The sequence below is a fragment of the Mastigoproctus giganteus genome, chromosome 14 (genome assembly GCF_048544385.1).
Source record: "Mastigoproctus giganteus isolate SK-2022 chromosome 14, ASM4854438v1, whole genome shotgun sequence".
Lineage (NCBI taxonomy): Eukaryota > Metazoa > Arthropoda > Arachnida > Uropygi > Thelyphonidae > Mastigoproctus > Mastigoproctus giganteus.
The window spans coordinates 36,432,863-36,454,593 of NC_143588.1; the positions used below are offsets into that span (position 1 = coordinate 36,432,863).

The following is a 21,731-nucleotide window of genomic DNA, read 5'->3' on the forward strand; positions in this document are numbered from 1 at the left end:
GTCCTTGCCTTTCTCATGATATCCTCCAGCTCGGTGTTAGTCCAATCTATGACCCCGAAGGAGTATGTTAGAACTGGGACTGCATAGGTGTTTATGGCTTTAACTGTGTTCCCTCTGTTCAGCTTTGTTTTCATCTGGCTTCTGGCCGACTGGGCTAGCCGGGTGGGTAAAGTGCCTGCCTGGCAACCCAAAGGTCGCGAGTTCGATTCCTGCCTCGGGCTTGGATCAAAGTACTGCAGAAACCTTGGGAGGTGCATTATGGCCACAGAAGCCTATACACCAACAACTACCAAAAAGAAAAAAAAAAAAAAAAAGCTGGCTTCTGAGTGGTATTTTTTGGTCAGACAGCCCTTAATTCCCTTGTGCTGTAACTGCTGAGCCTGCATCATTCCCAACTATTTGTAGGTCTCTCCCTCTGCCATGGCTTTGATCTCTTTATTAGTCTGCAGCTGGTAGTTTCAGTTGACTAATTTTTCCTGGTGCAATCCATGGGTCTTGCATTTATCTAGACCAAATTCCACCCTAATATCATTGCTGAATTCTTCAGTGATCTGGAGTAGTTGCTGTAGGTGCTTCTCAGTTCCCGCGTAGAGCTCGATGTTATCCATGTACATCAGGCGGGTGAGGGTGTACAGGTTCTTCCTTCCTTCTTTGAGGTTATATCCGCACTTGCTACTGTTGAGCATGGTGGATAGCGGGTTAAGTGCTAGACAGAGCCACAATGGGCTCAGGGCATCTCCCTAAAAGATTCCTCTCCTGATGGGAACTGGTTGTGATGTTTTCAATCTTAATGGTGGTACTCCATTTCGTCATTGTTTCTCCTAGGAAGTTAGTCACTATCGGATTGACTTTGTAGATGTTTAGTGCCTCTATTAGCCAACTATGAGGCATGGAGTCGAAGGCCTTGCAGTAATCGATGTAGGCTGTGTACTGGTTGCAGTGCTTCTTGTAGGTGGAGAGCCAGGTGGGCAGGAGCAGCAGTGTGTAGCACACGCTTCTTGATTAGACCGGGGTTCGAGCCCGTGATCACCAAATACGGAGGGTGAGGAAAAGTCAGGGAATGACCACCGCATACCCCCAGAGCAATATGGCCTTAGTTGCTAATGCTCCTAAAAACCAAATAACAAACAAACAAACAAGCTTCTTGTAGGCTTGCTCCATAACCACAGCATCTATTGTTAATTGCTCCTTGCATCCTTTGCTCAGTCGCTTGCATCCTTTCTGCTCTTCGGCCATTATGTTCTGGCTCTCCAAGTGGTCTAATACCTTCCTGGTTATGCTGCTGGTCAGGATCTTGTACATTGTTGGGAGGCAGGTGATTAGCTTATATTTCGCTGGGTTTCTTGTATCTTTGTCTTTAGGCTTCAGATATGTGCTTGAGTGAGAAACTTCGGGGTTGTCTCTGGGTGCCTCATCATTCAGGTGAACTGCTCTGCCAGGTGGTTGTGTGTGTGTGTGCAAGTGAGCTTCTTGTACCAGTAGTTGTGGATGTTATCTATTCCTGGATGTTATCTATTTCGTCAGTTGTGAGAGTTCTTGATCATCTGTTTTACTTCTTTCTGAACCTCCCACCCTCTCATTTCTTGTACGTCTTTGGTTTTCTTGCATTCTAGTTCTATCTAGGTGGGTCAATTGGTACTGGATCAGTTGGCCTATCTTGACTCGTAATTCTTCTATCTGCTGCTGAAGTCTTCTTTCCCAAGCTGGTGGTTCCTTTTGTTTTCAGTTCTTCTGCTGCTTGTCTCGCGTCTCTTCCATTAATCCTCATGGCTGCTACCGCAGCACAATACACGACTGTGTGGATGGCCTCCAGTGTTGCACCATTGCTGTTGAGGTAATGTAGTATTATGTGCCGAATGAGGTGGTCTGTGACTCTCCACAAGGTTCTGTTCGGCCTCTGCTTCGGTATCACGTGAATCTTTGTGGGGTCCATTCCTCCGAATTCTGTTAGGGTCTTCTTTCACTCATCCTCTATTCTGGATATCATGACCTCGTCTCTCTCTTTCCACTTCAGCTGCTGTGGGTTGTATTTCTTCTTGGTCTTCCTCCTCTAGTTCGGTGGTGGTATGTTCTTCCTCCTCTGGTTCCGTATTCTTTATCCTTTGTAGTTGGTCGCTCACATTCTGCTTGATTTTTTCCAAGATTGCAGGAGCTATCAGGTTCTTCGTGACGATTTTCCCTTATTCGCTGTTCGGTGACCTGAATATCGGGGAATCGTTCCAGCCACCTGGTATGTAGTCTCTCCCTGTAAGTTGCCATATTCATCTCCAGCTTTGTTATTTTATAGTATGCTTGCATGATATACGTATTCATTTCGATGCTCCGCTTCATGCGTTGGCGTTTTCTCCCTTCCTGGGTGTCACTAGTGCAGTTGCGCAGGAAGCATTATTATTATTATATTATTTCTCCCTGATTGGGCGATTCCACTCCTTGATGGGTACTGCTACCAACTACACAGGGTGGTTGTAACTGGTGTTACTGTTGGTCGAGGAACTCTGACTATCCTACAGGTGTTCAGGATTGTGACTTTCTGGAGTTTCTTGTAGGTGTTCTCTGGGAGACCTATTGCTGCTGTGTAGAGTCTTTGGTACCATACCAGTGGTTGACACGATGATTGGGATGGTTGCTACTTCTTGCATATGCCATATCTCCTTGACCTCATGTCTCAGGTTTGTGTTCTTCCTAATTTTTTCTCATGGGTTTTCTGGACATTGCTAGTGTTGGGCACTGCTATGTCAATCAGGTAGTTAGCCTTTTCCATCTTGTCCACAAGGGTTATGTCCAGTCTGTTGTGGGATGGTCTTATCTGTTATTATGGCGTAGTCCCAGTATAGCTTGTGTGTTGGGGTTTCTAGTACTGCCTAGGGTTCGTACTTCTAGTATGGTACACTTCCTTTGGTCAACTGGTTTCTTTGGTTTCCTCACTTCTGATGTATTATCTTGTCTGGTCATGTCTATGAGTATACTCAGTCTGGGTGATCACCTTGCACCGTGCAGTGATGTGTTGGATGGTTCTGAGGCCAGGTGTCATCGTCGAAATGTGTCATCTGATGTTCCAGGCTTGTTTACAATGTGTTTTCTATAGTTTCTGGTGTTGATTACCTGTTCTTGGATGGCCAGCATGAATCCTTCAGTCTTGGGGAAGAGCGTTCCACTTGTGAGCCATGCATTGGAAGCAGTGTTATCAATGTGATGTTGATGGAGGTTATTGCAGTGTCTGCCATGGAGTGTCTTCTTTGCCCATCTTTCTAGCTTTGTTTCTTGTTCCATCTGAGCAGGAGGTGGTTCCCTGCTTAGGTTGAGTGGGGTATACCACTTATCTATCTTCTTTATGGCATGGTGGAGTGGTGCTGTGTTATTCTCGAAGTAATCCTTCAGGTTAACTATCGCTGTTTTCTGTTGTTCTATCAGGTCTATCAGGCCCATTCCTCCCTCTTTCCAAGCTATTGTTAGTCTCTCCACTGCTGACTTCAGGTGGTGTTGGCAGCTCTTGGTCATCATTGTCCTTGTCTTTCGCATGATCTCCTCTAGCTCAGTGTTAGTCCAATCTATGACCCCAAAGGTGTATGTTAGTACTGGAGCTGCAGGCACCTCTGTAGCCAGGTGGGAAGGAGCAGTGCATAGCACACGCTTCTTGATTAGACTGGGGTTCGAGCCTGTCACCACCAAATACGGAGGATGTGGAAAGGTCAGGGAATGACCACGCATGTCCTGGAACAATATGGCCTTAGTTGCTAATGCTCCTTAAAAAAAAAACAAACTGGAGCTGCATAGGTGTTTATGGCTTTAACTGTGTTCCCTCTGTTCAGTTTTGCTTTCAGCAGGCTTCTGAGTCTTTGATGATATTTTTCGGTCAGGCACTTCTTGATTTCCTTGTGCTGTAACTGCAGAGCCTGCATCAACCCTAGGTATTTGTAGGTCTCTCCTGCCATAGCTTTGATCTCTTTACCAGTCAGCAGCTGGTAACCTCGGTCGACTAATTTTCCCTGGTGCAGTGTGTGGGTCTTGCATTTGTCTAGACCAAATTCCATCCTGATGTGCTTGCTGAATTCTTCGGTGATCTGGAGTAGTTGCTGTATTTTCTTCTCTGTTACTGCGTAGAGCTTGATGTCATCCATGTATATCAGGTGGGTGAGGGTATGCAGATTTTTTCATCCTTCATTGAGGTTATATCTATACTTGCTGCCTTTAAGCATGGTGGATAGCTGGTTGAGTGCTAGACAGAACCACAGTGGGCTCAGAACATCTCCCTGAACATCTCCTTCTCTGACGGGGATTGGCCTGGTTGTGATGTTCTCGACCTTAATGGCGGTACTCCATTTTGCCATTGTTGCACCTAGGAAGTTTGTCACTATTGGATCGATTATTATTATTGTTATTAGCCATGTGGTGCAGGGAAGCCTGATGCTTATGCTGCACCAACCAATCTGAATTACCCTGAGAGAGAGAGAGAAGTAGAAGAGAATCATTAAGAAAGAGAAGAATTATGATATCCAGCTGAGGAACCTGGGTGTGTCAAGCCCATACTCACCAGATGTGAGCCCCTGCAATTAGTGCATTTTGGGAAAAGGTGTCAGTATGGGTTCAAAGATATTGTGAACAAGTGATCTTGAGGTAAAAGATGAAAGCATTTCGTTGTGTGGGAAAAATATTCTGTTTTTCCCACCAAAGGAAGAAGAGTGCGTTTAAAGACTAACTCCATGATTGGGTCAGGTTTAAATTAGATAGGGGTAGATACGTAAATACGTGCAAACTCTTCTAGGGTTTGCACATAACCTTGCATATAGAATAGTGCAAGGGGCGATTCTAGCTTGCAATCACTTCAATAAATAAATAAATGAGAAGGAAATAAATAAAATAGGTGGTTGTTGTTCGGAGGGTTTGCAGACTTCCAGTGGTAGTTCTAGGTTCAGTTCGGGTTCAGGTTCTGGGAGTGTCCAGCTGTATAGTGAAGGGTTCTGCCAACATATTTCTGTGCCAGAAGTTAATACAGAAGTTGAATAACAAGCCAGTCAGATAATGCCCTGGCTTCTACTACTGCTGTGGTAATTTCCTTCAGTATTAACAGAGAACTGTTCTCGAAATCCTGAAATAAGACAGAAGAGCTATACAGCAGAGATGCAGAGTTCAGCTAAGAAGAGAGAGAGAGAGAGACATACATCACCGCATCCGTGGAAGGAATCCGCACTTCATTTTCTGTCACGGTGGAATGAATCCACCGTGACAGAAAATGAAGGTAAGCCCTCTGAACTGTGTTTTTTTGGAAATGGTATTTTGATAAAGTGGGAGATTATTTTAGAGTAAGGTTGAAGTTGAAGAAACACGAGAAATAAGGAAATGTTTAATATTGAGTTGATATTGCTAAATTAAGAGAGATTACATGGAATTGTTAGTATTAAGTTAGTGACTTATGGATTGCTGTTGCGAAGAAATTGATCTTGGTAATTAAGAGAAATATGAGGAAGTGATTAAGATTGAATTAGTTTAGTGTTTGAAGCTGTGGAGATAGAGAGGTTAGATTATTAATTGAGAGAAATCATACAGCAGCTCCCCTGCTTGAGGGGAGCTGCTGATGAAAATCATAACAATGTACCTTAGTATTGCCACTGACGGCAATACTAAGGTACAGGGAAATAAAAATTAATAAATAAATAAATAACCCCCCCACAACTTAGATTTGGTTTTCTCACCAAGCTTAACCATCAGATCCTTTCTTTCACTAATACGGATATAGTGCCATAAAAAGTAAAAAAGGAAATATTTTTGATAAAAAGGAAATAAGATTTTTTGAAGATGAGGGAATAAGGTGGTGGTTAAACTGCAACTCATCTACTACTATCTCGGTACAAAACACCAACCAGCACAGAATCCAAAAGCACGTTTTCTGCTACTAATCAAGTATGTACCAAAATTAGATCCAGTTTAAACGATAACACTATTGAGTTTCTTAAGAGCTCACTTTATTCGGACAGGTAGTATGGATGCTTATTTTTTTGTTTTTAGAATAACTGTATGTTTAATAATTTTTCCTAGAATATTTATTATTATAATTAAAGTTTGATTTGAAACATGAACTCAAGTAATTACTTGTTTTTTCCTTACTTTATTGCACTTAATTGTCTTCAAAATTTATTGCAAAAAAACATTCTTTTTGGAATACCAGTATTAATACCAGTATCCCGGTTTCATAATTAAAAATACTGAAATATCAGTATTAAAATTTAGACCGGTATTGTGAGCCCTAGTTCGGACTGCTTTGAAAGAGAGAGCAGGAATTATAGAAGCCAATTCAGAAGAACAGTGCCATGCAAGTATCTGTAGAAGAGGCGTGCAACAGAAACACAAAGTCTATGAGACATGGAGTGGAGAGACGCCAATTAGCCTAACTGCCCTCTTTTCAGCTGGAATCTAGAAGCCTGAGAGAGGTTTTAGGGGCACCACCTCAGATGTGGGAACAATATTCCATGGTAGGGCGGATTTGCGATTTCTAAAGAGTCAACAACTGTTTGGAAGAAATGTAACGTCGAGAGCGAAAGAGAAAACCCAATTTATTAGATGCAGAGGAAGCAATATTTGTAATGTGCTTTATGCAGAGAGAGATTAGAAGTCAGGGTAATCCCCAAGATCTTGCCTAGAAATCGAAGCACCATCGAAGATAAGCATAGCAGCAGAAGAATCCTTTTTGCGAGATATAAGACAGGTCTGAGTTTTAGAAGGATTGAAATTAAGTTATCTTTGCCCCACTGGAGATCAGCATTTAAAGATTTGGCACTGGATACTCGAAGTTTAAGCTGTTTGAGCAGGGCAAAGTTTCTCAAACTGGAAGGTGGAATGCAATGTGCTATCGTCAGCAATATGGATAGGATTTCCGGTCAATGGAAGAAGGTCATTAATGTACAAGAGGAAAAGAGTGGAAGAAAGAACTGAACCTTGGGAACACCAGCATTAGTGGACAAGTTAGAGGACAGAGCCATCTACCATCACCCACAGTGAGCGGTCAGAGAGAAAACTTGATACCCCATTACAAAGAGCAGCTGGCAAATCATAGGATGGAAGCTTATTTAGAAGACTTTTATGCCAAACACGACCAAAAGCCTTTGAAATGTCAAGAGAAATGGCTTGAGTTTCACCAAACTTTTCCATTGAATTTATCCCTAAATGAGTAACATAAGCCAGAATATCACCAGTGGAACGACACTGATGGAATCCATAGTGGCAATCATTGATCAGAGAATTGTTTGAATTTATGACCGCTAGTTCTGGAATTACTTATAACAGTGAGAATTCCACCATCATTCATTTTACTAATCCCTCTCAGAGCCTTGTAAATCAGGTAAATTCTTAGGTGCCTGGTTTCCAAGCTCTGTAGCTGATGTAATTGGAGTCTTTTCTCATACAGTCATCTCTCTGCCAATCTGACATTCAAGTTGCCCATCTTTGGACCCTTTTAAGAAGCTCAGTGTCTTTTTTTTTTTTTTTTCAGATCCATACATGAACAGAGTATTCCAAATGTTATCTTACAGTTGTCTTATACCTCCCTATCTTACAGGATAACGTTCGATAAATCAACGATAGGGCACCATGAGCTTTCCTTGCTGCTTGTTTACATTGTTCAGTGTAAACTTCATATCTGATGGTATTTTAACTCCCAGATCCTTTTCCTCCTCCATTAATTCAACTTTTTTAATTCAACCCCATTAAGTGTATATTTATTAGCTGCCGCTTCGCTGACCATCTTTGAAGTTTGTTAAAGTCATCCTGAATGAGCGCTGCCTGGCACTGATTATTACGACTCTGCGAATCTTTGTCAACTGCATATTTTGATATCAAGCCTTCTATCCCTTCATTGATGTTGTTTATGAAAATGAGAAACAATGTTGTCCAAGAGCCAATCCTTGTGGGACATTACACCAATCTGAAGAATATCCATTATTCACAACCCTCTGCCCTGCAACCACCTAGCAATAATTATTAGAATCTTAACAGTAATCGCAACCTGTTCAAGCTTATTCAGTAACCTCTCACAAGTGACCGAGTCAAATGCTTTGCTAAAATCCAAATAAACTATGTCAAAATTTTTCCCTACATCCAGCTCATGAGTAACTATCAAAATAGCCTACTGAGTTAGATAAGCAAGATTTACTCTTAACAAAGCCATGCTGTGTGTCCTTCAGAAAACCATAACTATCTAAATATTCCTGGATTGCACTCATAATCTTCAGCAATTACTTTAGCAAAGAGCTTCATCCAAAATTGAAGTCATACTGCATGCAGAAAGAAATTCCTTTTAAAATTGTCATTATCCTGAATAATGCCCCAAGTTATCTACAGGCTATCGATATGAGTGACAACATCACAGTTTTTTTTTTTTTTTTTGCCACCTAATACAACTTCAGTCCTGAAACCGTTGGACTGAGGTGTAATTAAAATGTTTTAGTTATATTATGTGTGCTGTAAAATTGTCAACCAGAAGGATTCACTATAAAAGATGCCCTTTCGTTAATGAAGTCTGTATGGATCAAAATTCCACAGCATTGCAGGAACAGTGTGTGGAAAAAACTGTGCTCTTAATTTTCATAAATCTAAAGGCTTCACTGTGAATGACACCATTAGTGGTGCTATTAAAGATAGTACCAGGATGGACCCAGGAACTGGTTGGATGAAGTTGAAGAAATTGAAATTGAAAATTTGCTCGAATCTCAGATAGTAGAATTGAGGATTGAAGAGTTGTTGGAGATAGAGAAAATAGCCATGAAAGAAGATGAAGCAGCATCAGCATCCACCAGCCAGCAACAGCCACCATGCTGCTATCTTACAGTAGAACACTAAAAGGAGGCCGTCCAATATCTTGAATCTTGCATTATGATATTTGAAGATTTCCCAACATGGACAGGAGCTCTGTGGTTAGGAGAAAAATTATGGAATGTGCTGCTCCTATCAAGAAATCTTCCATAAGAAGAGAAAGTCACAAATTCAACCAAACAAATTCAAATTATGGCAATTCCAGAATAGTTTATATGCTGAAGCACACGAACCCCCCCCCTCTCTCTCTCTCTCTCAATCAGATGACAACAACTGATACTATGCCATGCATATAAAATTAGATCTATGCCAGAACACCCAAACTGGCAGATAATTTTCACACATCACAGCACAGCAAGTTATACCAAAATTGCCCTACTGCTAACTGTCCTTTGGATATGAGAATAAAACTGCTCTTAGAAGAACTAAATTTAACCTTAGACAATGTGACGCATACCCTCCCATTCTCTCTTGCTTCTTGGAACATCACTCCACCTTCATGCGACTTACACCTACATGAATGGAATAAATCTACATTACATAGAGAAAACTTCTTGCAACTACACCATGCAGTAGTGGACCAGTTTTCCAACTTCGTCATAGTACATACTGATGGATCAAAGAATGATGCCCACATTTGAATCGCCGCAGTTTTTCCAACATCACATTAGCCTATCAGTTGTCATGTGAGTTAGTATATTCTCTACCGAACTAATAGCAATTCAGGTGCACTGAATTACATTGAGTCCTCAGCATAATTTTCATATATTCTTTAAGTGCACGTCAAGCACTAAAAAATGCCATGAACATCACCCACCCAGTTGTGAAAGGAATAATCACCTCTTTGCATATCCTATCAGAAGTTGGGAAAAACATACTTCTGCTGGGTCCCAGGACATATGGCTGGAAATGAACTAACGGATAACACTGCCAAATCGGCTCACCTACCACCTGACAACAAGTGGAAAGTATCTCATCAAGACTATAGACCAATAATCCAGAAAAAAATGCATGTGCAAATGGCAGTTACCGTGGGAAAATCAACTTAACAATAAACTTCAAAGTATCAAGCCAAACCTTGAGTGATGGCCTTCCAGCTTCATTTCAATCTGACAACAGGAGGTAATATTGGCTCATCTGTGAATAGGTCACACAAACATCACTCATGGTTATCTTTTAAGAGGGAAGATACCCCCCTCAATGTCATCACTGTAATATTGTGTTTTCAGTGAAACATATTCTTGTTGAATGCACAAAATATACAAGAGAACACCAGAATCTTTACACTCCATCCACAACAGAAGATCTGCTTACACTTACTTCACTTATGAATAATAAAACAAATGTCTCAAGCATTTTTACCTTTCTCAAAATGATTAAAGTATACCACCTCCTTTAGTTAGTTAAAAACTAACTTTCTGTTACTATTTTCTTGCAATTATCTCTATCTGACAAGAAATAGCATACATACTTACCATACACTGAGTGATCACTGAATTATGACCACCTACCTAATACTTTGTAGGTCCTCCTTTTGCTCTCAGTACAGCAGCTATCCAACGTTGCATTGATTCAACAAGATGTCAAAAGCATTCAGGAGTTATGGCCAACCAAGCTGTGTGTAATGCAGGTATGGAGGTGATTGATGTATCCAAACACTTGATATGCTTTTCCATAGTGGGATTGATATTGGGGGAGTTCGGAGGCCAATTGATATGCTGGAAGTCAGAACTGTGTTCCTCAAACCATCCTGCCCAAGTGCCCGATGGCTCAGTGCATTGTCATCTTGGAAGACACCATCATCATTTGCCATTCTGGAGAAAGTGTAACATAGCAGGATGTACACAGTCAGCAAGCAGTTGACAATACCGGAGACCACTGATACATTGTTCCACATGCACCAGGGGGCCCAAGTTCCTGCCAGTGAAACATGCCCCACACCATACAACTGCCTCCAACGGCCTGCACTTTTGATACCATGTATGATGGATCAAGAGCCTCATGTTGTTGATGTCAAATCCGTACACAATCATCCATTGTGTGAAGTAAATAACGTGACTCATCCAACCAGCACACCTTCTTCCAGTCTTCTAATGTCCAACTTGCATGCTCTTTGCACCAGGGAAGTCTTTTATGCTGATGAACCTTGTTTAGGAGAGGATGCTGTAGGGATTGTCTGCTGATATAGACCATACGTGCAACGCAGTGGTCATGGCAAGTATTGTTCCTGGTTGGCTCATATTGTATTGGGTAGTCAACTCTTGAACAGTGCTGAGCCTGTTTGCCTGTACGAGTCGTTGGAACTAGCGCTCACCTCTAACTTCAACCTTTCACTGACCTTTGCAGTTTTGCCATCAGGTCATTGTTTGACCATTTTAATGCCAGTCCTGGTACACTTTAACTACAGCAGCTCTCAAACACCCCACCACTTCAGCCTTTTGGGAAATCGAGGCACCAGCTTTTTTAGATCCCGCAATCTGTCCTTTATCAAAGTCCGATAAATCCTTTTACCCATCATGCTCGGAATTTTACTACCTACTGAACCACTGACACCTTATCTATGCTACGTAGGTCGACTAACTTGCACCTCTCATACCTCATGTGGTCAACAAGTCACATTCACTTTTCATAAGGGTAGTCATAATTCAGTGATCACTCAGTGTATGTATGGTGCACTATGGCCATAGTTGCCGATGTGCCTAATAAATCCCCAAACAAACAAACAAACAAGCCTCCAAACATCAAATAATTCGTATAAGTTATTTTCTGTATTTAATGTTTTGTATTTATTAAATATATTTGTTATTTATTTATTTATATTTTTTTTGTGGTGATAGAAGGCATCCTTCCTATTTCACATGCATTTGAATGGGAAAATCTTGTTCAGGTTATGTGATTTCTGTTTGTACTTTGGGAACACATCTATCCATAAACAGAGAACTCGCTGTTTACTGATAGATAAACAGAGGCCATGATGCAGGATACTTCAAATGGTTCTCCTTCAGCTCATTATGTTTGTACCTGCTAAATGATGTTACTGCAAACATTGTGTAAGCATATCAACATTCATTGTTCATTGAATACAGGCTGGCCTCGATTAACGCGATTAATTCGTCCCGTGAGTGCATCGCGCAAAACGGAAACGCGTTAATCGAATATAATAATAGGAAAGATTATAATTGGTCATTGACCTTCTGGAATGTCCATAAAAAATTTTAAAAATACCTTTTAAATAACTTTTTAACTGTACACCATGTAAAAGATAATGAATATAATTATGGAATTAAATGTTTATTGCATAAAACAGCGGTTCCCAAACTGTGCGCCACGGAATATTTTAAATTTCCGAGGGAAACAGCGATACTCAACATCTTTCGGACACCACGCAAACTATTAGCTCGAAGTAGTTCACAGTTTCAACATTTCTTATTAAGTTGTTTGGACCTAACTACTTAATAAACAGAACTGTTAGGTATTTCTTTTGGTCTAGGTGCGCCAAGAAAAAATTACTGAGACACTAAGGGCGCCGTGAACCGAGAAAGTTTGGGAACCTCTGACATAAAATACACAATGAAGAAATGACTGTTGCAGAAATATTTGAACAGTGTTGACTTTCTCTTTTCATCAATCAATTTCTGATAGCCGACAACGAAATAAATATCGCAGAGGACCTCAAACCTTTTGTTTGAGGTTCTCTGCGATACAAAATATTTCATCTAGTTCTTTTACCGTTATCGCCTTCGCGCTAACATTTTCATCTGGCTCATTTAAAAATATGAATTTTTAAATGCAAATCTGCATTGACTTTATTAGCGGGAGACAAACAAGTAACACGTCTTCTTCCGATGGTTGATGGAACACACCGAGGCGGCAGCAGGCAAATGTTTGTTTATCCCATCCGACTCGCAGTAAGCTTAACGCCCGATTCAAATCTTTTTCAACTATCGCATAAAAAAAAAAGATCGCGTTAACTGGAAATTTGCATCGTGTAAAGGGAAAAGTGGTATAATTTTTTCAAATAGCAGTAACTGAAAAACACGTTAATCAAACTCGCGTTATGCGAGGCCTGGCTGTATATCTAATACATAAACAAGTTTCACATTTGTCATAGTGTAACTATCATGGATGTTTTTCCAGAAACCAGCTATCAAATTGCATTTACTCAGAAACCATTGGTTCTTCTTGGGATTTATTTTGAACATAGTGTTTGCAAAACTTAATTTAAATCCAGTATTTTTGCAGTTTATCTTGTCAATTCAGAGTCAGGAAGAAATTCACCACTAGGCAGCATTCATTAGAAAGACTACTTTTCACATATCACCCTCACCCACTTTTATCCTGACAATTTTCATTTAAGACTTAAAAACCTAGAAATATTTAAAATTTCCACTTTATATCACTTAAATTTGAAATGATAATTTGTAGAATTTTTTGATCCTTGAATTGAAATTTTTATTATTATTTTTTCATTGGTAGGAAATCATTTGAAAAGCAGTACATCGCCAAATCTGGCTTTTCCCACTTCTGCTTATAATATTGTTGGAGATCTCCTTAAAAAAGTGGGGGTAAGATATTTATGATAAAGAGTAGTTACCACCATGTCATGATTTTCATTAGTTATTTTATTTTTTTATTCTGGTATACCTTCATGTCATATTTTTTCTGTTAATTATATATTCTTAAATATCTATGTAATTTAATTTATTATTATTATGACTTTTTTCTCCTTATGTGAATTTTCCCTCCCTGTGATGGATACTAGTACAAAGTATGTGGGGTGGTTAGTTGCAACCAGTTACTATTACTACTGCTGTTGCTTGAGGAACTCTCACTATCAGAATGTGTATGTGTCTGCAATTTTGCCCAGACACAATAGGAGGGAAATGTTGTGAATGAAAGCGTTGTGGATTAACTTGAGGGAATCTGCATGACTCGGGGGGGGGGGGGGGGGATGATTTTATCAGTGTAGCCTGCATTTGTAGATAGAAGAATCTATTCTGCAGAGGTGGTTTTCATTTGAACAAAGGTGGTAAAAGGATTTTCGCCAGTATCATTAAGGATACCTTAAAAGGTTCAGGGAACTGCTAGCCGAGTGGGAAGAGAAGGGTTATATAGATCTACGTTTATCTGTTGATATGGGTCAAAGTAATGCTTGCACTCACCTCAAGAAATCTTGTTTGTTACCAGAACAGCAGCAGATGTTCACAAGATATTCTGAGCATAGCAACGTTTCAAATGAGAGGGATGTGAAAGATAGGGAAACAAGCTTAAATAACTTCAAGTGTTATGTCAGGATAGTAAACTGTACAAGAATACTTAGTCTTAACTATGTCTACAGTAATGGCAACAAAATGGCTGAATTTTAACTCCTGGTTTGGACAACTAATGCTGATATAATAGGGCTAACAGAAATGTGGTGGTACCACATTTCTGTTAGCCCTATTATATCAGCATAACAGAAATGCTAACAGAAATTCCATTTCTGTTAGCCATTACTGAGTTCCATTACAGTATCTATAATGTATAATGCAGTGTTCTCCCCTGGACCTGGTGAATTTAACTGACTGCCCGGCTAAATTTAAGCGATTTTCGCGGTACCGTATGGTACTGCTCACTGATCTTGATCAATATTAATTCGAACATACTATGCAATCAAGATCAGTGCAATAGGAGCATATAATGCAGTAAATTATGCAATTAATTTTAGCTCTGGATTGCTTGAGTCATTTATAAATAACAGAAAATTTTATAATATTGTGAAGTATTACACTTCCCTACCTGGCTGGCAAAATTTTCTGGGAGAACACTGTAATGTATTTAGAAAAGACAGCAAAGATAGGTAGGGTGGTGGTGTCAAGCTTCTTATCAAAAGAAGCCTGAGTGCAAAAAGAGCATTTGCTGAGCCTGAAGTTATGTCTGTCAGCATAGAATGTGTGATATGTGAGTTAGTTGGAAGTGAAGGTATATAGTGTTATTTGTAATGTGGCTCTAGAGCAGTGGTTTTCAACCTTTTTTTAATAAAAAAAAAAAAAAAAAAAAAAAAAAGTGAAGTGCAGCCATTATCAACCCACTGCAGGATGGAAGCCTCCTCAACAATTCATGCTGAGAGAAATGGACCATAATCTGCCACGCTGGTCCAATGCGGGTTGGCAGATTGACCATATTCAGCAGTCAGGGGCTTGAACCCCTTTTACTCAAAGAGTGTGTGCTACTGCACTCCCGCTCCTGACCACTTGGCTACAGAGATTTTTTAATAACGGCACCCTAAATAATTTATTTTATTTTGCGGCACCCCTACTCAATTTTCTACCTGTTAGATCCTATTCTCTCTCTGCATATATATATATATAATATTAAAAAAATATATGTTATATGATATTTATTATAATAATATAATTATAAAAATTACATTTCATAATACAAATTATGTATATACAGTATATAATTTTATTCTTTATATAGTGATACTAAGTAAATATCAATTATAGATCACCACAAAATTAAAAAGATACACCTTTTTTTTATAATGAAATAAACATATAAATTAAAAAATAATAATAAGTTTAAGTAATTTAAACCCAAATTACGTGGCACCCGTGGAATGTTGCGGCACCCCTGTTGAAAACCACTGCTCTAGAGGTTTCCCAACTCAGTGTTTAGCTTTGTGATGAATACATACTCTATAAAGGCCAGATTTATGTAGATTGTGCATATTCGTGCATTAGTGTGGATTATGTTGTTTGTGTTGTTCATCCCATCTTTTAGCCTAGGGACTTGTGTTTTGACACAAACCTCTAGTTTACCATCCAGTACCACAAGGAGGTTGGCCAGGTGAACCCTGATGTAGCCAAGGCTACAGGCAGGGAGAACCCAGTAAAAAAAAAAAAAAGGTGGAATTTGGGAAGAAATAGTGGGGGAAAGGAAGTGGGGGAACAAAATTGGCTGTGGGGTGACCCACCAGGCAAAAGAGAGGGTAACCTGGGTAGGGGGTAGGAGAAGGAGAGAATAACCACTCCAGGTGATAGGATTGAAAGATCATGGGGAAAGGGATCCCTATGCTGGATCACCTGTAAGGACTCTGACCCACAATGGCCGTGGGGGGGGGGGGTTATCCCTCATCTCTCACTCACACAAAGGAATTTTTCACTATGTGAATACAAGGAAGAAAAAAGTGAATCAGATCGAACCCTTGTGCAATGATTGTGGGGAAGCCTTAGCCAACCCAGCTAATATTGCAGATGAATTGAACATCTGTCTTTACTGAAGAAAGTCTTCATTCAGAGAAGAGGCTGTGTAAGTGAGACAGAGCCATATGAACTTGAGATTTCGAAATTATAGATGACTGTTTAATTAGAAAAACTTTTGAACATAAAGGCAAGTAAGGCTCCTGAAGTTGATGGCATATATATATCCAGTAATTTTGAGGTGAGTTGCCAGGGAGTGTATTAAGCCACTGAAGTTAATTATGAGGCATCCTTGGACTTGAGAGAGGGAGAGATTCTTTTGAATTGCCAATGTATAACTAATACATAAAGATGGTTCTAAGAGCAAAATTGGTAATTACAGACTGATTAGTCTGACTTCAGTGGTAGGGAAAACCTTAGGAGCAACGATTAAGAGTGCAATCCAGGCACATTTAGATAGATATGGCACACACACACAGCATGGCTTTGGTAAGGGAAAATCATGTTTAACTAACTTAATAAGTTGTTTTGACACAGGTGCTCATGAACTAGATGTTGTGAACAATTTGGACATAGTTTATTTGGCTTTTAGTAGACCATGTGACTGAGTTCCTAATGAGAGGTTATTGTATAAGCTGGAATATGCTGGGGTTACTGGAAGAATTCTAAGATGAATTGCTGGGTAGTTGCAAGGCAGATCGTTGTGATTAATGGATATTCTTCAGATTGGTATTAAGTCAGAGGTAGGGGTCCCCTGAAGATCTGTTCTCGGACAACTGTTGTTTCAGATTTTCATAAATGACATTAACAATGGGATAGAAGGCTTGGTTTCAAAATTTGCAGATTATGTAAAGATTGGTAGAGTAGTTAATGATCAGTACCAAGCAGTGTTCCTTCAGTGTGACAAGCAGTCTTCTAGAATGGTCAGAAAAGTGGCAGCTATGTTTTAATGCAGCAAAATATAAGGTCTTACTTCCAGGGTATAGCAACCCCAAAGTAAGTTATATGCTGGGTGGGGTTGAATTAAACCCAGTGGAGGAATTAAGTGATCTGGGAGTTATTACACAAGCAAGTGTGAAGTTTCCTGAGCAGTGTAAACATATAGCCAGGAAAGCTCATGGTGTGCTATCAATGATTGAACATTATCCTTTTGAGATATGGTGTTCATAGTCCCACTGTATAATGCAGTTATAAGACCACATTTGGAATACTGTGTTCAAGTATGGAGACCTCATCTGAAATAAAAGACATTGAGCTTCTTGAAAGTGCCTAAGACGGGCAGCTTGCATAGTGAGATCAGCAAAAGGGCGAACACATGAAGAAAATCTTCTTATATGTGGGCTACAAAGCCTGGCAACCAGGCAACTTAAAGGTGACCCGATTGAGATTCATAAGGTTATGAGAGTGGTTAGTAAAATGAAAGAAGGCAGAATTTTCACTTATAGAGAAAATTCCGGAACTCAGGAACAATAATTAAAATTTCAGGGTTTAGGCTAAGGTTCAGACTAGATTGTAGATTAGAAAAGGGTTTAACTAGATTGTAGGATGTCTCCATTTAGCCAGCGAGTCATTAATTGCTGGAACAGGTTGCCTTCATGGATAGTTGAGGCTGACAGTTTGAATAAATTCAAAAGTCAACTGGATAGTTGACTTTTGAATTTATTCAAACTGTTTTGAATATTAAGTAATGTACTGGTACACTTTCTTTGACCAACAGGTATTTTTGCACCTATGTGAGGAGGGAAGCAAATAATTTGTAGTTTCTAATTCTCGGTTCACCCCCCCCCCCACTGGCTAGTACAGCAAAAGTCTGTGGCCTTCTTGCATATGTTCAGGATTGGGGCTTCCTTGAGTTCCATGTAAATGTTCTCTGGGATTCCTATTGCTTTTGGTTCTTTGGCACAATGCTGGTGGTTGATGCTGTAATCAGGATGGTCATTACTTGTTCCACATGCAATATTTCTTTGACTTCCTGACTGTGTGTGTCTGTTTCACGATCTTCTCTTAGTAACTATCCTGGAGCTTTCTGGTGTTGGGCACTGCTACGTCACTCAGGTAGGTACCCATTTCCTTCTTGTTGATGAGGGCTATGTCCAATCTATTGTGCAGAATTGTCTTATATATTATTATGTATTACAATATATATTATATATTACAATCTTACTATAATTTATGAGTAGGGCCTCTAGTAATGTACTGGTACACTTTCTTTGACCAACAGGTATTTTTGCACTAGCTTCAAATATGTTATCCCGATGATCTGGTTGTGTCTATGGCTGCTTTCAGTCTTAGTGATCATGCTGCAGTGATGTGTCGGAATGTTTCTGGGACCAGATGACATCGTCAGCATGTGTCATCTGTCACTCTTTGGCAATGTATTTCCTTTAGTTCCCATTGTTGATTACCTGGTCTTGGATGGCGAGCTTTAACCCTTAGTTTTGGGGAAGAACGTCCTTGTCTTGTGCCACTCATTGGAAGCCATCTTATCTATAGGTTATTGTGATGCCCATATTTGTCTATATAAATTGAGATCTTATAGGTTTCTTCCAGACTATGGTCCCTTGATGGCCGAATTTGGGATGGCAGCTCTTGGTCATCATTATTCTGAAGGAGTATGTTAGTACTGGGACTGTATTGGTGTTTATGCTGAGCATATTTCTGCCATTCAGTTTTGTATTTAGCAGGCTCCTCATCTCTGTTGGTATTTCTCATTTATGCATGCCCCGATCTCTCTGTGTTCTAATTATTGAGTTTCCATCATCCCCAGATATTTGTAGTCCCATCCTCTGTCATGGCTTCAGTTTCATCACTGGTGTTCAGCTGGTAATGTTGGCTAACTGAATTTCCCTGATGCACTCCATGGGTCTTGCATTTGTCTAGGCCAACTTGCGTGCTGATGTCAGTGCTGAACTCTTCAGTTATCCAGAGTAGCTGCTTGAGTCGATTCTCAGTTGCTGCATACAGTTTGATGTCATCCATGTATATCAGATGAAAGAGAGTGTATAGGTTCCTCCTCCTTTTTTTAAACATACAGTGTATGTTTAAAAAAAGGAGTTGGTATGCCAGGGTATATCCATACTTGCTGTTGTCAAGCATTGTGGACAGGGGGATTGAATGCTAGACAGAACCATAGTGGACTCAAGGCATTTCCCTGGAAAATTCCTCTTCTGATGGGTATTGGTCTTCCCATGATGTTCTCAATTGTGATGGCAGCCTTCCACTTTTCTATGTTTGCTTTTAGGAAGTGTGGCAGTGTCAAGTTGACTTTGTAGATTTTCAGTTTTTCTCTATCAGCGAGCGCTGGATTATGGAGTTAAGGGTATTGCAGTAGTTCTTTGTAAACTGCATACAGTTGCATGTATTATTATTTTAAAAAAAATAAACCCTTTCTCCTTTATATGAGATTTTTTTATGCCCTGTGGCGGGTACTGGTACCAAGTGCGTGGAGCGGTTGGTTGTGTCCGATTATTATTATTGTTACTATTAGTCGAGAAACTGTTTTACTATCCTACAGGTGTTCAGGATTGTGGCTTTCTGGAGTTCTCTGTAAGTGTTCTCTGGGAGGCCTATTGTTGCTCTTTAGAACTGATCTTTTCCTCGTATGTTTTCTGGAGGTTTCTGGTGTTGAGCTCTGCTACATTGAGCAGTTCCTTCTTGCCAGTGAGGGTTATGTCTGTCTTGTGGGATGGTCTTAAGATGTATGTACGTTAAGATGTATGTTCCCAGTATAGTCTGGGTAGACATCTCTAGTACAGCCTGAGGCTCGTACTTGTAATATGGTAAACTTTCTTTGATCAGCTGCACTAGCTTCTGATGCATTATTTTTGAACTAGATTCTGATGTATTATCCTGGCCATGTCTGTGAGTGTACTCTGGTTGAAAACCCTGCATCCTGCAGTGATCTGCTAGATTGTCTTTTGGGCCAGGTGACATCATTGTCATGTGTCATCTGTTGTTCTGGGGTCCTTGGCAGTGTATTTCCTGCAGTTCCTGTTGTTGATAACCTGGTCGTGGATTGCGAGCATGAATCCTTTAGTCTCAGGGACAAGCCTTCCATTCATGAGCCAAGCATCAGGAGCCATCTTATCTATGTAGTCGTGATGGAGGTCATTGTAGTGTCTGCCGTAGTGTCTTCTTCACCCATATTTGCCTGTGTGAGTGTGGACATTGTTGACATTGAGTGTTGTGGGTCATTTATGTATCTTTCTTTTTACTTGTGTTGTGTTTTGCTGGAAGTAATCCCATAGGTTTTTAATCACCGCCTTCTCTTGTTTAATGAGCTCAGTCAATCCCTCCCTCCCTCCTCAACGGTCTATGATCAGTCTCTCGATAGCCGACTTTGGGTGGCGTTGGCCCTTCTTGGTCATCATTATTTTGTCCATGTTTCTGTCATTCAGCTTTGATTTTAGCACACTTTTTGGTCTCTGGTGATATTTCTCAATGAGGCTGGCCTTGATCTCCTTGTGTTCTATTTGATGGGCCTGCATCACCCCAGATACTTGAACTCTCTCTGTGTGTGTTGGCTTCAATTTCTTCACCATTCTTCAGCTGGTAGTTTTGGCTGACTGGATTTTCCTGATTCTATCTCTGGATCTTACATTTGTCTATGCCAAATTGCATCCTGTTGACAGTCAGTGCTGAACTCTACAGTGACCCGGAGTAGCTGTTGGAATTGATTCTTGGTTGCGATATAGAATTTGATGTCATCCATGTACATCACATGTGAGAGGGTGTACAGGTTCTTCCTCCCTTCTTTTAGAGTATATCTGTACTTGCTGTTATTGAGCATGGTTGATTGGGGTTAAGCATCAGACAGAACCATAGTGGGCTCAGGGCATCTCCCTGGAAGATTTCTCTTCTGATGGGTATTGGTCTGGTCTTGATGTTCTTAACCTTGATGATGGTCTTATCATTTTTAGAGGCTGCTGTTATGGAGTAGTTGCTCCATAACTGCAGCCTCAATGGTCTGTTGCTCCTTGTATCCTCTGCTTATCTACTTATATCCCTTCTGCTGCTTGGCCATGATGTTCTGGCTCTCTAAGTGGTCTGATATCTTCTTAGTAATGCAGCTGGTCAGGATCTTGTACATTGTTGGAAGACAGGTTATTGGCAAACTTTGCCAAGTTTGTGGTGTGTTTGTCCTTGTCCTTCGGGTAGGTGATTCCTTGAGTCAGAGACTCTGGGATTGTGTCAGGGTGCATTATAATTTTAGTGAACTGCTTGCTTCACTAAAATTGAAGCAAGCAGTTCACGAAAATATATTCCTGTGTGTACAGTTGAATTTCTTGTACTAGTAATTGTAGATGTTATCAATTCCTGGGGTTCATGATCGACTGTTGTACAGCTTCCTCCCAAATCTCCCATTCTGTCATTTCTTGTATGTTAGTTTTCTTCTTGATCTATCCAGGATACATGGCTGTTATGATTAACTTCACTGCTGCATGGGTTCTCCCAGAACTCCTGGATGGAGTACATTCTGTTTTGGAGGGGGTCCATTGCCTTCCTTCTTCTCTTGTCCGATTTTTCTGTAGGAGGCTCTCTGGTTTTCATCAAATGTCCTCTGGGCACTCTCCCTGTAAAGTCTCTTGCTTAATTCCAGGATTTTCTGCTTGAGGGTGTCCAGGTATTGTTTGATCTTCTAATCATAGGTCTCTAGTTTGCTGTGAATCTTGTCTTTCTTGAGGATGGCTTTCACTTTTCTGCTTAGCTTCTTACATCTGTTACCCCCGTCTTCATTCCCCAATC

The 21,731-nt window shown here is 40.2% G+C and overlaps 1 protein-coding gene across 1 annotated transcript in view; it reads left to right on the forward strand.

Moving 5' to 3' along the window:
- The window catches only part of LOC150075065 (nuclear distribution protein nudE homolog 1-A-like), a 193,061-nt gene that overhangs the window by 104,694 nt on the left and 66,636 nt on the right, over positions 1–21,731 (forward strand). Inside the window, exon 6 of the mRNA XM_090389075.1 lies at positions 13,279–13,367. Coding sequence (XP_090245201.1) covers positions 13,279–13,367 — 89 coding nt within the window. The remainder of the gene's footprint in view (positions 1–13,278; positions 13,368–21,731) is intronic.